General features: G+C 35.9%; 1 protein-coding gene across 1 annotated transcript; it reads left to right on the forward strand.

Annotated features, from left to right (window-relative positions):
* Window positions 1-1,342: 1,342 nt before the first annotated feature.
* On the forward strand, window positions 1,343-15,789 carry LOC117305667 (synaptopodin-2-like). The gene is made up of 2 exons (XM_033790523.1): window positions 1,343-1,632; window positions 15,595-15,789. The coding sequence occupies exons 1-2, from the start codon at window positions 1,504-1,506 to the stop codon at window positions 15,745-15,747; spliced, it is 282 nt and encodes a 93-aa protein (XP_033646414.1). The 5' UTR covers window positions 1,343-1,503; the 3' UTR covers window positions 15,748-15,789.
* The last annotated feature ends 470 nt before the right edge of the window (window positions 15,790-16,259 follow it).

Consider the following 16,259-nt stretch of genomic DNA (forward strand, 5'->3'; position numbering starts at 1 on the left):
TGGAGACTTTGTGGTACAAAGTAGTGGACTAAGGGCCTTGTCACACGAGGCAACTTTTGTAGGCAACTAGGAGGCAACCAACTCAGTGCATGCTACAGGACCACTTTGGCAGCAATTTTTCAAACAATGTCTTGAGTGACAACTTGAGTGACTTTAATTAGCTATGGCTATGACTGGCTATCTGTTTATTAGCTGCTAGTAGCCTTTTTGAGATATGGCGGACACATAATATTGCACTGTTTGGTTTGGGTGTATATAACGGACAAATTTACCCAAATCCGATAACATAACATATGAATGTGTTCACCATCTCACAATGGCGAATGGAAGCCATCAAACACATACCGTAGTCTACAATTGAAGTTGCAAAAACAAAAGTTACTAACAAATGTAATTCCTAAATAAATAAAATTGTTTGACTTTATCAAGTTTCAGCAAATTAGCGAAAATTCATCTCATGTATAAGACTGGAAAGGTTTTAAAGACTAGCAAGCAGTCTGTATGGAACAAACATTATAGAGCGCCGCAAGGCGCAAGAAGCGGAACTTGGGCTGAAATGTGAAATGCCACTGGATGCCATTTCTTTTCAGTAACTCTTTTGATACAACAATAGATCAGTGCAGATTAGCACGGACAATGACCATTCCTATCAATGCTGGGAAACAAAACATTCACTTGCTGAAATGGGGCATGCGAATTTCACGTTCCAACAATAGATAAAGCTTCAGTTCCGCATCTTGCGCCTTAATTGCGGTGCTCTATAATCTTTGATATGGACTGTATGGATTTGCGTTACTCACTAAATAAAACATTAAAAATAAGCTGTGTGTAATTTGTAATGGAAATCCAGTGAATTAATTCATGATTAAATGGTGATGTTTGGAAATTGGAGTTTTGTAAAATGAATCTTTTTTTGTTGTTCAGGATTGCTACTTTTTTAGAACTTTTGGAAATAAGATAAATAAAAATAATTACCTATGAGTACATTTTTTAAATATAACAATTATTAATCTGTTCATTCTACAAATTTTAACAAGGCTTCAGATCATACTGTTCTACTTTGAATTTTTATGTTTTTCTTCTTTGCTGCATGATTTTGACCAAACAAAATGTATTGCCCGCCCTCTATTGATATACTCCACTAATTTTATTTCAAAAAGATATATATTTTGCTTTGTCATTTTGGAGACATCGTAGGCGTTATAGTTGGTAACCGTACATTTAAATGTTCAAGTACCTTATTTCCGCAGATAATCACCAGCGAACCAGTGAATATCTTTCTTCCGCATTATTTAGACTGGTGCCACCTCAAAATATTATACGCCTGGGTACCAGACTGAATTCCAAATTCTGAAAATTGTCTACCGGCTTGAAGTCAGAAAACACCTTTTATTTATGTAAGTTTTAACTTCCACTTTACAAACTCGTTGAGTTACAACTGCATCTTGCTCGCCCATGACTGTGTAACTGTCTCAGCCGTGACGCTTCTGTGGATATCCCAAAATGGAAGAAGTTGAGAGTGAGTGCGATTTGAGAACGAGAACATTGGATGTGACACTGCAGGGTGGAGCACCGTGGGGATTCTCCGTGAAAGGTGGTTCGGAACACCGGTGTCCGCTCACTATTGCTAGGGTAAGGATTCTGATAATTGCTGGTGATGCTTTGCAATTTGTCTAGATCTTGTGAAATTAGTAATGATGTTAAAACACCATTACTAATAGTACAGGAGCCCTAACAACAGACCATTCGAGTTTTTGAGTTCACATTTAATTTTATAAAATAGTAAACAAACACTCTGAACTGACTCAGAAAGTAGAAACAGAGTCACAGAGGTTTGTTTACAATCACGAATTTCAAAAAAAATGTTCTGCTTTGTGATGAAGCTCTTGTTTTTATGATAAATTATTTCTTGTAATAAATTATTTTTTTATTTTTTCTTGTATTGTAGGGGCCTAAAATGTGTAATGTTTTTGTTTGATAAAGAAAGCTGGTTTCTCGGAAATAAATTAAAGACTGAGGTTTATCTCAGGGAAAAGGTTCTGTAAGTGTATGGCGCCACCACTTTTCCATTAATAGATGGAAAGCGTAGTTTGCAAACTCCAACTCAATGCAGGAATAACCTGCTACATGTATTTGAATGGTTGGTGTAAAAAACAACTTCGTTTCCAATCTGTAGCCTATGTTAGACCCAGTAACTTGGGCGCTGTACTCTTAGTCTTAGCTAGTTCGACCGAGAATTTCAAAATTTCGAAAAAAGGAGTACAGCGCCCCAGTTACTGGGTCTAAGCCTATGTCATGTAAAGCGCATTGAGATTGATATTGTGAAATGTGATATTATGCGCTGTTATTATTATTAATATTATTAATCCGAAACCTCGAGAGAGAATAATGTTTGTTTTATATTTTTAATAATAATTAAGTTTTTTTTTCAAGACTTCCAGACTAAGTCAATGTTTGGAAGGGGGGGGGTACATTTTTAACATGCCATTACCATTGGTGTGCGCTGTGCGTCAGTGAAAACTCTGTATTTTAAACACATTACAGCCTTTGGCTGCGATGAAGTTTGAATGATTTTGAATAACATAATATAAAACTATTATGATAATCTAACTGGGTCCTACTGGCATGTAAACCCTGCATATAGATGTGTGTTGAGTTTTTTAATGATTAATTTCCTCATCAGACATGCCACTTTATCATTTATTAAAGGAACACGTTGCCTTGGATCGGTCGTGTTGGTCTTTGAAAAGCGTTTGTTGTAGAAAGCATATGGGTAGAAAGATGCTGTAAAGTAGAATACAATAATCCACACAAACATGCCTCGAAATTGCACGGTTTTCCTTTTACCTCGTCGACTAACACGGTCGGCCATTTATGGGAGTCAAATTTTTGACTCCCATAAATGGCCGACCGTGTTAGTTCACAAAGTAAAAGAAAACCATACAATTACTTTGTGTAAGTTTGGAGTAATTCAAGCAACACACAACATCCTGTATGGGGCATTTCCCTAATGCAATCACTTCCTGAATCACTGTTTAATAGTCTCAGTCAGAGGAAACAAAATGTAGGTCAAATTTTCCTTTTTAAGAAATTGCACATGAAAAGTGCCATTGAAAAATCTCTATCTTAACTGATTTTGTTCACAATTAGTTTTGTCCAACAAAAAAGTACTGAAATAAATACTGAAATGTTTTCATTTAAAAAAGAATCACTAATTCAAATCAATTGACTCTTCCTAATATTTATGATGAATATTTTATCAATTTTTTGTTTAATTATAAATTTGTTGAACACTAAGCACAAATGTTCACATAACAACTATGATTTCATGTTTGATTTTTAACTCACAACGGAAGCATTTTCAGAAAGCATTCTTTTTGTAGTTAATTTTTTTGGGACACAGATTTTAGGAGGAAAATAATTAATTTTGTAAAATGTTTCGTTTTTGAATCATATTTAAAGGAACACGTTGCCTTGGATCGGACGAGTTGGTCTATAAAAAGCGCTTTGTAACCATTTGTTATAAAATGCATATGGTTGGAAAGATGTTTTAAAAGTAGAATACAATGATCCACACATATTTGCCTCAAAATCGCGTGGTTTTCCTTTAAATTTGCGAACTAACACGGTCGGCCATTTATGGGAGTCAAAAATTTGACTCCCATAAATGGCCGACCGTGTTTGTCGACGAGGTAAGAGGAAAACCATGCAATTTCGAGTGATACTTGTATGGATCATTATATTCTACTTTTAAAATATCTTTCTAATCATATGCATTTTATAGCAAACGGTTACAAACGCTTTTCAAAGACCAACTCGACCTATCCAAGGCAACTATACTTTCCACACTCTATCAAAACTCAACATCCATTCGTTGGAATCTGATTGTGGTGGAATGCCTGACACCATGTAAAGTTTACAACAATCATCGGTCCAACACCATTCGGATTCAGTAACTCAACGCCTCTGTTTGACTCTGATTCGTGGTATGCCTGATCCCATGGAGAGTTAATGTAAAGCATTAAAACGGAATGTAGGCCTACACTCCTCAGTCCTCAGTCCAACAGATTCAAACAAAACCTGTTGGATTTTGATTGGTCGGGGTAGTATTTAGTTACTGTACACACTTCTGATCCCTCAACAAGTTCACCATAATAACAATGCATTTGTTGGTATATATTATTAAAAAGACAACAATGAGAGCCATTTTCGTAAATCCCAGCCCAGTCAATTATTTTCCCATGAACCATGCAAGAAATTCAATGAAATCAATGCACCACCAGCCATTCCAGAGTATCAGCTGTGCATGCATCCTTGTGTGCAGCAGCTCCAACTTGAACATGTGACATGCATTCAAATTAAATTCCCAAACTGGGTAGGGCTTAAATACCAGCATTTAGGAACGGTTGTTTTCTTTGATAATGTCTGGGCACTTTACTTCAATCTATAACCACAAAAGAATAAGCTACGGAAGCAACTTCACACGCAAGGCAGCGCACAAAGGATCTTTTCGGATGGTTTCTTGCATGTGAACATTTCATTTAGGAGTCTGATTCGGTCCTATTGTACGTGTTTCTACCTCGCTGGATAAGGCCTTGTTGCAGAGGCCCAACAAATTACTGAATTTTTTTTAAGGGGTAGGCAAAATGAAATATGCCACATTGTTTTTTTAACAAACATGAACCTGTGTGGTAGTGTATGATGTATACAGCACTTCCTGTTTACAAGATTTATAGAGTCAGTGTTTTTGATTTTAAATATTTTTAGGTTAACACTGAGTATTTCTGATGAAGCAATTTAACAGTGTGGTGAACAGCAAATTAAACAAGCTGTGCTGTTTCTCGTCTGACATGCAGCTGTTCTATGGTGCCCACTTATTTAGCAAGGTGTGAAGGCTTGCTTTCAGTGTTTACCTAAGCTTTGAATTGCAGGATTTCATTCATTCATTCATTCAAACTTAAATTTATTTCCATACTTCATGAAAACAGTACAAACAAATTTGAGACTTAAAGGAGTAACCAATAGGCCTAAACAATTATATTTAACGAGGCAGAGAAAAATGCTGTGTTTTCTGAGGTTATTAAAAATTGTTTGTATTGTACATTTTTAAATATTTGTTTAATTTATTTCTTTTTTGTTTGTTTAACTTTTCTTGTTTTGGCACTGCAGTCATTATTGTCATGTATGGTTGAAGACATGGCTATGTATTTTCTTGCACCTTACAAACTAAAAGTAAATATTTGGGGTATATTTTTATTTTTAATGTTTTTACAGGAAAGACTGTTCTGTACCTGATTATTTGTTGAACTTAGTTTATTTTATGGTTTCAGTTTGTTTTCTGCTTGCATTTTAATTTTTTTCAGGTTTAGTTTACTTTCATGTTTAAGTACTTGGCTTGATCTTTGTACACCTTTGAAAGGAAAGTGTTAATGTTAAGGTTTTAGAATTTATATTCTGAAGGAACTTCTGGAGGGTATTTTCGACAAAGTACCCCATACACCACAAGCAGGCCTTGTGCTTAAATGGACGCATTGAACCAACAGGTGGTCCACCATTTTGTAGTTCTAACCAAATGTTGACATAAAATTAATAGGGAAAACCACTCAATGTCAAGGAATGTATTTTAACCATTCTACCTAACTCTACTTTTACAACATCTGTCCAGCAATCCAACCATACTAGTTTTATAACAAATAGTTTTTAAAGCCCAAATCGCACAATCCGAAAGTAATGTTAGCCATCCATGCTTATAAAACTGTGCATTTTATTTGCCATCAGGAAGTTTTAGTTGCACACATTTTAAGTGTCATGTTCGGTTGAATCTCTCTGATGTATTAATGGGAGCAATCACAATCAGTTATATGGTCAAAAGAACATTCACACACTCAAAAACAAATTAACGCATATTTAAGAAAGAACATTATCCACATCTGAAAATAAGCATTATTTGAAAAGGTTGGATTTTTTTTGGTAGCTCACAGGGTAAGTTGAGAGGTGATAGTTAATAGCCTGCAGTTTTTTCTAGACAATGTCATATAATATCTTTTGTTTTAGTGCTACTCATTGTACAAATAATCATCATATTTAAATCATTATTATCATTATTATTTTTTTAAAGGATGATACATTGTAACATGGGTTGTGAAAAGAGGTTTGTCCCTACATTGTGCATCTTCCTTCAATATGGATAAGCACCCTTTGGAATTTGAACCCATGACGACCGTTCAGAAAAACCTTGTTATTTCTTGTTCAAAACTTAATCATTTACAACATTCTGTTTACCATCACAGTGCAATGACTAGACCTAGGTCTGAGCATGGTTGACTAAAAAACATAACTATCCATGACGAATCATTGAAGACCATACAGAAAAATCCTGTTGAATTTTTGCTCAAACTTTTCAATCATTTACAACATTCTGTTTACCGTCACAGTGCAGTAACTAGATTTTAATAGAGGGGCATTTAGTTTGTTGACAAAAAATCATATAAGTCTGATAATTATTTGTTGAACCTACAATTGCTCTTTACGTAAGATGGTAGGTTTGATTTTTGGTTGATTTAACCCCAAAATCTGGATTAAAATTTTGAAATAGCAATATTTATGGATTCAAGAAAGTTACAGTCATCATTTAAGGTAGTGCACAACAAAATCTTCCCAATGATTATATGAAGGGCCAAGTGGTAGATTGAGAGATAGACACTTCTGGCATGACGTTGTGGGCAGGTTCTTGGCTGCGACTGATAAATTATAAATGATTATGAGTGGTAGTTAAATCAAGACTGAAAATGAACTATTGTTGTGATCCAGACATTTGTCCTTTGGCAATTTACAAACAATTTTGCATGTTTACATGTTTTTTATGGATTGTCTGTGGCATTTGAGAAAGTTTTTGTATTATTTGCGTTAAGAAGTTCAACAGTTTTAATTTTAGTAGGAAAAAAATTATTGGGAAACCCCCCAATGTTTTGTGCCAAAAAAACGTGCCGGCAACTTTAACGACATGTAATTATTGAGTTTAATTCTGTGGTCTCAGTATACGTAGAGTTGGCGTCAGGCAGGCAGGCAGGCAGCTAACTTAACTCTCTCATTCATACAAACATTCTGCATTGTTCAGTTGGCATTTATTAACATTATTTTGTTGACATTCCCAGTGTGACAGGTCAAATGTGAAATTGTTCAGCTAATGCGCTATGTTCATAATTGACCCTTAACCGCAATGTTCACAAATCTCTTATCCTTCTTTCATGTTGATTCTACCCTGGGCCCAATTTCATAGAATTTGTTTAGCATAAACAGAAGCTGTGCCAAAAATATTTGTGCATCTTGCGCGTACTGTCTGTGACTGGTTTTCTGCATAGCTTTGCTTTTTAAGGCAGTGGACACTATTTGTAATTACTCAAAATAATTGTTAGCATAAAACCTTTCTTATTAATGGGGAGAGGTTGGTAGTATAAAACATTGTGAGAAACGGCTCCCACTGAAGTGGAGTAGTTTTCGAGAATGAAGTAATTTTCCACGAATTTTATTTTGAGACCTCAGATTTAGAATTTGAGGTCTCGAAATCAACCATCTCAACGCAAACAACTCCATGTGAAAAGGGTGTCTTTTCTTCCATTATTGTCTGGCAACTTCGATGACCGATTGAGCTCAAATTTTCACAGATTTGTTATTTTATGCATTTATGGTGAGATACAGCAAGCGAGAAGACCAATAGTGTCCAGTGTCTTTTAAAACAGAAAGCAGAAAAATTGTAAGCAAACATTTATGCTCAATGGTATGTGATGTAGATGACTGGTAAAGATGGCAAGGACAAAAAACACCAAGTTTAATTAAGTCTGAATACAAACTGATTACTAAGTTCATTGTGGAAAAGAAATCTGCGAAGTTTTAATCAAGAAAACTGTGTCTGAAAGCCTAAAAAAAAAAAAAACGGATTCCGCTAAAAAGGATGTGTTTACATGCTGAAATTTTGACATAGTTTTGTTTCATTATTTTCTCCTGACTCACTGAACTGATTTATATATGCCCAATTTGGCACAGGTTTGTTGCTGGTTGATCTCGCAAAACATCTACAAATCCTGTATTAATTATAAAAAAGAAATAATCTATCAAAAAATTCACAGCATGGTGTGATCGTTTAGAGAATAATAATCAGTCTGATAATAATATTTTAAGCCTCCAAACAACAATTAACCCTGCCCAAGATTGTGATTATGGGTTACCTATTCTTTGAGGTTTGAGCCACATTGAAAACCACAGCTGAAAATAGTGTGAAGTTTTATTGCATTGTGTGTAGCTTGCTACAAAAGAGCAAAGGATTCTATGCTCTGGCCATTTGTTTTCAAATTGCAGACAACTAGCTGCACATTGTATGTGGAGTGACATTTTCGATACCCCATCTGGAGTTGTATAGAAATCTACATTACATGTCTCAACATGTTGGCCCCCCTTGTTGCACCCCTCATTGTGCAATACACAAGGATCAAATTCCTCCATGGTATGTAGGCCTACTTCTTGGCTTATTGATGGGATCTTCCTTTACTACTAGAAAAAACAGCAACAATTGCCACATAATTGAGAAAACAACAATCAATAACAACAATGAAACTAAAAAGCAGGAAGGAATAAAATCCGGAATGTGTCGCACAAAAGACATGCTTGACATTCCAAACTGGACCTGAACAGCAAAACATTGTAAACTGTGAAATATAAACAATTCTTATGGTTACGTGTATCTCTATTAAAAAGAAAAGATCCAACCAGGGCCAACTTTAGATTCGATTGTCACAAGAAAAGAATGCTCGTGGAAAACTTCAGTTAACAGAATTTTGTATGCAAAATGACAATTTGGCGGAAAATCTGTTTCTGTTGCAAATTTACGTACTACAGTAAAGATGCTAAATTCCCTTTGTCTTGTTGGGCTAGATACTGAAATGCAAAACACAAACAAAGGATACCAATACTAGACTTATTTTGGCTTAAAAAAAACCTCAGTTATTTAAATGCCCTTTATCAAAACCATGACTTTGACTATACTTTCTGTAACAAACCTATGTCTTTTTTATGGATATTGTCATGGCAAATCTACCACCAGTGTGTCTGACCTTATCCCTCTTATCAATAGGTTTGAGCAAGAAACAAGGCTTTTCACTTCTTCACACCCATATACTGAGTGTCTCTTGCGTTGCTGAGTAATCAAACAGCTTAATCGTCTCGTCTGTATATTTGTGCAACTCCTTGCCTGGTGCATGTTTCCCCTCTTGTAGGCCCTTACCAAGAGTTGCTTTTAGTTTTATTTGGAGCAAATTTTCACTCGGAAAAAGTTTTAAACGGGCTCGGGCTTTGGTCCTGGATTTGAATCGGAGGCAGCTGGAATAAACAAATGATCCAACCTGTACCCCAAACATTCATGAAGTCCAGACTGTTTGGATAAATTGTTTCTTACCTACAAAGTTTGGATGTCAGTTTCCCTTTAAGTGTAAGCTTTGGTATGGATGATTGTTTCGGACTTGGTTTTGAATCATGAAGGAATGTTACTCACTAGTGTTGCAACCACTTCAATCTTTCACTAATGCAGTTAATGGCTTACAAAATAAACCCAGCTGCAGACGTAAAAGGGCTAAATTGTTTTCGTTGCTTTCAGACACACATGTAACGGGATAAATTTTGTGTGTAAATTTGTCTTGAAATGACTTTTAGGCTTTTTGTTAGCACTTAATTTCAACTTAGGTTTTTCAAATCACGCACATGTCCTAATAGCTTGATCAAGTTACTTCTCAATTTAGATCAAAGAATCCCTTGTTCTTGTCAAGCATTCTTTTTTCAAAAATCCTTAAAGAGGAAAGGAAATTTGTAAAATTCAATATTAAGATGTACTAACATTCTTCATGTGAATAAGGGAGACAATTTCAAGTGTCTAACTATTAACCTCACATTAAATACTTAATTTAGCCACATCCAACAGCGCAACCACCAATAACAGGGCAGTCATTTTAGTGTGCTTATTTTATGTAATTTAATATTTTAATTCATTCCGTAATTGGCGCTTCCAATGTTGAAAACACACAAAACGTGACGGAGATTAAATTGCGAAAAGTTCTTACATCCACAAATTTTATCAATTGCCATTGTATTCAATAACCTTACAGGCAAATTTGTCAACATCCAAAACATCCAATGACATCATCTTGATAAAAATAGGATGTGCACATTTTTGCACAGCAACGACCCTGCAAGGTTTTAGAAGAGCGTTGAAGACTGAATCACCCCTCATTTATTCCCAAATATCTTTTCAAAATAATGAAAGTAATAATTAGTGTTGGAAAATCTGTAAAACTTTTCTGTAAATTTTCAGTTCCTCTCATGTCCTAAGGCTTCATTTCGCAAAAGTTCAAGAAACGCTCGATGGTTTTGCGTATCGCACGCACTAATAGATTGTACTGTACATTGAGTACTAGTATATATTGATTTCGTTGCGCGTAAATTTACACCAAGCGTAAGGTTGCAAAAGCCATTGATTTGTTTTAAACATTTCTCACCATGTTTATATTTTAAACATGGCGTTTTATATTTTTAACATGGCACCTGATCTCCTCCTGACCAATCAAAATGGATACACTGTCCCGATTATTTATGTAATGAGACCCCTTTAAGTATTTACTTCCTGCAAGTACATTAACTGCAAACATTATTAGACTTCGTACTATTTATTAATGTACTATGTGCACCTCTATTTTAATTCATCACCAATAGTACTGGGTTATTTGGAAACAAGTATTTATGAACAGCCCCCTCTTTTGGCGAACTAATGCACAATCCTCTTCATGAAGATCACTGCATAATTTACTAAAATGCATTATGAATTGATCTTGTTTACGTGTGCTGTTATCCTGGAATGCGCATTGTATTCAGTACTGCAAACAAACTGTATTGTATCATATTCGTATTATTCTCTATTGGAATCTCCAATGTCATTCATTCCAGTATAAGGTCATGATAATAAAAAGTCAATTTTCTTTTCAAATTGAAATCAAAAGAAGCGAATTGCGTCTGTTTTTTTGAAAGAAGTGTGATGCATTTACTGCATGACAATAGCAAGCTGCATATTTGGCAGACAATACTTACTGACTAAGCAGGAGAAAAAATGCAACAACACGTGAGCTCAAAGCACTCTTGATTTGTCGAATCAAGGTCTTCGTTCAATAAAAGCTACTTGATCAAGGATTTCTAGTCATACACTTAAAACAAATGAAAACAAAGTTCTGGAAAAAAGGGGGGAAAACCAGCTTAAAATTTTCAAAGAAATATAGTTTTTATACACTGCCTCATTTTTTTAAGCAGCACTTAATCATTGATAAAACAAACAAACAAGCATGTGAAACATGAGGTAAAAACCCATGTTTGTTTATTACGACAACAAAAACGGGCACTTTAAAAACTGATTGAACCATCTCAGTTGTCATCATTTTGACATTATCTCATAAACTCCTGGGAAAAAAACCAATGTTTCAGGATGACCCCTCTGCTATTGTGTAACTGAGATCTCCCATTAACGGAAAACCCCATGATTGGGTACGGTCCCTTCCAGATAGGCAATCTAGATCTTATACACAAAGATAATCAATAGTTTGGTACGGTCCCTCCCTTATTGAACAATCAAGATACACATACACACGCACACCCAGGAATCGTTTTGGAGAGAACCTCCACCTCCCCTATTGGGCAACTTTCGCTGCCACGTGGAAAGTTACAGTGACTGGCGTTGGTGTAATTCCTTTGTGCACGCTGGACCATTCCTATGGAATCAGTTGCCAAAACACATTCGGGATAGTGGCACCGTGGACACTTTTAAAGACAAATTGAAGTTTCATTTGTTTCAAACAGCTTTTCAGTAGTTTATTTCTTTTGTTTTCCCAATGTTCCCTCTTCCCTCTATTGATTCGTTTCTGTTTTCTTCTTTTCAGAGGCTTTGAGCACCTTATTAGGTGGATACATGCGCAATATTTATTTTCCTTATGATTATTATTGTTATTTATTCATTCTACCGTGCATTCCAACCTGGACTTACATTCAGCGACGTTTGTATAGCGTTTTATAACATGGTTGCAGTAGGTTAACAGCACAGAGCCATTCCCATTGGACTTTTTAGCGCCTCTGATAAGTTACTATGGCTTCACGGAAAGCTTTCGTGACTCCTTTCGGCACATTAGTTTTACATCGCGTTAAGTTGACAGGGTTGATTTAACTTTTTCATTCTGCAGAAAAGTTGTGGTACTTAAAAAAGTCAGATGGGAACACAGCTCTAAAAAAAACCTACACTAAAGAAAAAAAAACATTTTGGGACAGTACCTCCCCTATCCTATTAGGCAACTTCACCCAGGGAACCAATATTTTGTGACAGTCCCTCCCCTGAACCCTTATGCACCCATACTAAAGCCAAGGATTAAGGCGTTAATTGATGAATATACCTAATCCTGTATCAATACACACCCAGTATCTATTGTTATAATCCAGATAAGTGGTCATGTTAACACCTCTCTTGCAATGATTGTACCCACTGACTCGCCCCGCTGGATTGCAACATACACCCAGCACCCAGTCCACCCAGTCTGAGAGTAAACAGGTTCCTGACCGGTTTTGAATATCTAGACTACTGTAATTATCTATTGTTCTAATCCAGAAAAGTGGTAATATGAAATCCTCTCTTGCAATGATTGTTCCCACTGACTCGCCCCTAAAGTTGCTAGGATTGCAACACACACCCAGCACACCCAGTCTGAGCAAACGGGTTCCTGTGTCCACCCTCTAGCATCCACAGGTGTCAAGATGAGCGGTTTTGAATATCTACACTAGACTAGTATAAATATCTATTGTTATAATCCAGATAAGTGGTAATGTAAACATGTCTCTTTCCTTCCTCCATGGCTCACCCCTGAAGTTGCTAGGATCCCGACACACACCCGCCCCCATCCAGTCCAACCAATCTCTATTTCTTCCTCCATGGTCTGAGTAAACAGGTTCCTGTGTCCACCCTCTCTAGGACCACAGGTGTCAAGATGAGAGGTTTTTAATATCTAGACTTGTGTAAATAACGACTAATCACTTAGGCTCATAGTAGCAATCAGTGAAATAGTATTGGAACAATGTGTTATGGATACCATGATAATAGACTTTACATGTCCTTGGTGATGATATGAGGAAGTGTCCATGTTCTTATATTAGGCCAAATTTAAAAAAAAACAGGTTTAGTGTCCCCTCCCCCTTCCTTTTTAGAGGCAGCCTCCTTTTTTTCTTGTTTTTCTTTTTTAATGCAAAAAAAAATCATTATTTTTAGAATGATCTCAGGCATTTTTTTAATTTTTTAAATTAACCCAGCTGGTTGTCTTTTAAAGCCATTGGACACTTTCGGAACAGAAAAAAAAGTTCACAGATTTACAAATAACCTACAGGGTTTAAACATGTTTAAAGAAGGTATTGGTGAAACAATTCTCTTGAAATATTATTCCATGAAAACAATGATCAATTCTCGATATGGAGAATTACAAAATTATTTTAAACACATGTCATGACAAGTCGAAACGTGCGTAAACAAGGGTGGGTTTTCCTGTTTACCAAAAGTGTCCAATGGCTGTATAGTGTAATGAGCGTCCATTTAAAAAACAAAACAGGCCCTCCTCCTTCATTTTTCAAAAAAGTCATGACGCTAAACATGTTTTTTCCTGCCATTTGTCTGTGCAAATTACACAACCATTTGACCATGGAGACTTCTCTATGACTTGACAGTACTGTTGAGGTTATGTAATGCTGAAACCAATACATTTTGTTTGCAGAATATTTCTTTTATTTTTAAAAGCATATTGTTCTGAATTACGTAATACTTTGTGAGTGTTCTTTGCTCTAATATAATGTGAGCAGATTTCACAATTCTTTGATTGACCATGGAGACTACTCTACGATTGACTGGACTGTTGAGGTTACGTAATAAATGTAGCTGTAAAACATTTTTGCTTCTTTTATTTAACCCATTGTTTCCAATTACGTAACACTTTATATTTGGGCAAGGCATTCAAAGCATTTTGTCTTGTATGAAGGACACACTTGCAGCTTGTGAAGCTTGTCTAGGATTCAAATTAAATTAAGAAAGGTTGAATACCTACATGTCCATTGTAGTCTGGCGCTGATTACATAAGCCCCTTTCACACTACACTTTAATCTGGCGAATCTCTATGTTAAGGACAAATCTAACACACAGATTTTCTAGAATGCATTGCTCTAGGCCTAGCTAAAAATTCTCAGAATTAACAAAACCCCAAACTGGCTTAATCCAAGTAATATTTAACCCCGTCCAGTGGTTGATTTCATAATGAGTGAAGACTAGTCTTATCTCAGGTTAATCAAAGTTACTCGTCCTAACTTAGAGGACAAGCCTTTAGTTTTTAATAACTCCTATAGGACAAGTCCTAGTTTCAAACTAGTGAAATTGACGCCAGGACTTCGGGTTAACCCATCTTAGTGTTAGTTTGGCACTGGTTTAACTTTTGTCAGTGTTAGATGTAGTGTAGTGAGAAAGGAATCTCCAGGTCAGTGTTACAATAATAATAATTATTAAAACTTATAAAGCGCCATCTATCTAAGACTAAACTTATTCCGAGGCGCATAAGACAAACAAAAAACAGAGAGAGTAACAAAAAAGAATACAAATTATGTAGCTCGGAAAGAAATAAGAGTACGTTGAATAAAACAGTTAGTTACATAAACGTATTGGCAAAAATAAATGGTAATAAAAAACAGACCGAAAGTCAATCATAAGAAATTTTGAATAGGTGGGTTTTTAGCAGTGTTTTGAAAATGTCCAGAGACGATGTAGCTCGGATATGTAAAGGAAGAGAGTTCCAGAGTGTGGGTGCGGATACACAATCATGTAGAAGTTTTGTTTACACTGATCGACAATTACACAGATCACCTTTGCTGATCTGTCATCTACAATTCAAACACTTTGTCTGCCACACCCAAACTTGCTTTTAAAGTGTACCCTGCACTCTTGCCTGTAAAACTACAAAAAAAGTTAATGTTTTAGATTAATGTTGTAAATTACACATTTCCTTCTTAATTGCAGATTTCCTCTTTACCACTGAGGTATTCTTTCCTTGAAATTTGTAGCATAAAAACGTTAAGTCAAGACATCTGATTCATTCACGTAATTAGTAGTTTAGGTGATTTCCATGTGTATTCTCATCACTACATGTGCAATGTTAACACTGGGTTGGTTGTCTATTTGAGAAACTACTGTTGTGACTGCCCTGGCTAGGCATGGCATTGCTACACTGGACACTGGTATGTAAGGGAGGTAGCAGGTTCACATCCTGACTTAAGCAGTTTTGCGTGTTTGCACTCTTCACTGGATATGTACGTGTTGTACAATGCCCCTACACACACCCCTCTTGTCTGTCATTTCGTAAGTAAAATTATGGAATTGACTACTGAAATTACGGAAATGTGATTGTTCAGAGGTGCGTTCTTCGTTGTGCAAGCGGTATATAGGTGCAAAACAATGTCCAACTGAATTTTTTTATTTTTTGGTTATCCAATCAGATTGAGCCAGAAGGGAAGGCCAGCCAATCAGGAGTCCTCCAAGTCGATGACATCATCTTGAGCATTAACAACGAGGAATGTGAATCGCACACAGAGGCAATCCAACTTGTCAAGGGTTCCCCTAGCAACTTGAAACTCATCATCCAAAGGTAGGTCACATTGTTTGTTTTCTGTCTGTCTATCTGTCTGTCTGTCTGTCTGTTTGCCTGATGTTGTTTTTTGCTGACATTTGTAACCAGGATCTATATCTAGGCGCGTATTATTGGAGCCTTTTGATATCCTCAGGAGTGTCTTACTAAATAATTTTTCAGGCCTGATATTTTATATTTTTCATTATTGGTTTCATCTGTAAAATACAAAACAAATTCCCATGGTGACGAGAGGTCGAATTTATACAGGAAAATATACAAAGATTAAAAATTAGAGAAAAAAACATTACACTGATTTACAAATTTAAGACATAGTTGTTGAAGGATAGAAAATATTTACAAAACAGTAAATGGATAAAAACAAAGGTATTGCAGGGTTATCACAGCTCTGTGAATTATCACAGCTCTGTGAATTATCACAGCTCTGTGAATTATCACAGCTCTGTGAATTATCACAGCTCTGTGAATTATCACAGCTCTGTGAATTATCACAGATCTGTGAATTATCACAGCTCT

This window comes from Asterias rubens, unplaced genomic scaffold (genome assembly GCF_902459465.1).
Source record: "Asterias rubens unplaced genomic scaffold, eAstRub1.3, whole genome shotgun sequence".
Classification (NCBI taxonomy): Eukaryota; Metazoa; Echinodermata; class Asteroidea; order Forcipulatida; family Asteriidae; genus Asterias; species Asterias rubens.

Bases quoted from the DNA above. Each gene is read 5' to 3' on its own strand.
- LOC117305667 (XM_033790523.1), top strand. From the start codon at position 1,504: ATGGAAGAAGTTGAGAGTGAGTGCGATTTGAGAACGAGAACATTGGAT. The intron at 1,633-15,594 runs GTAAGGATTCTG...TTATCCAATCAG, and splicing joins GTCCGCTCACTATTGCTAGG to ATTGAGCCAGAAGGGAAGGC.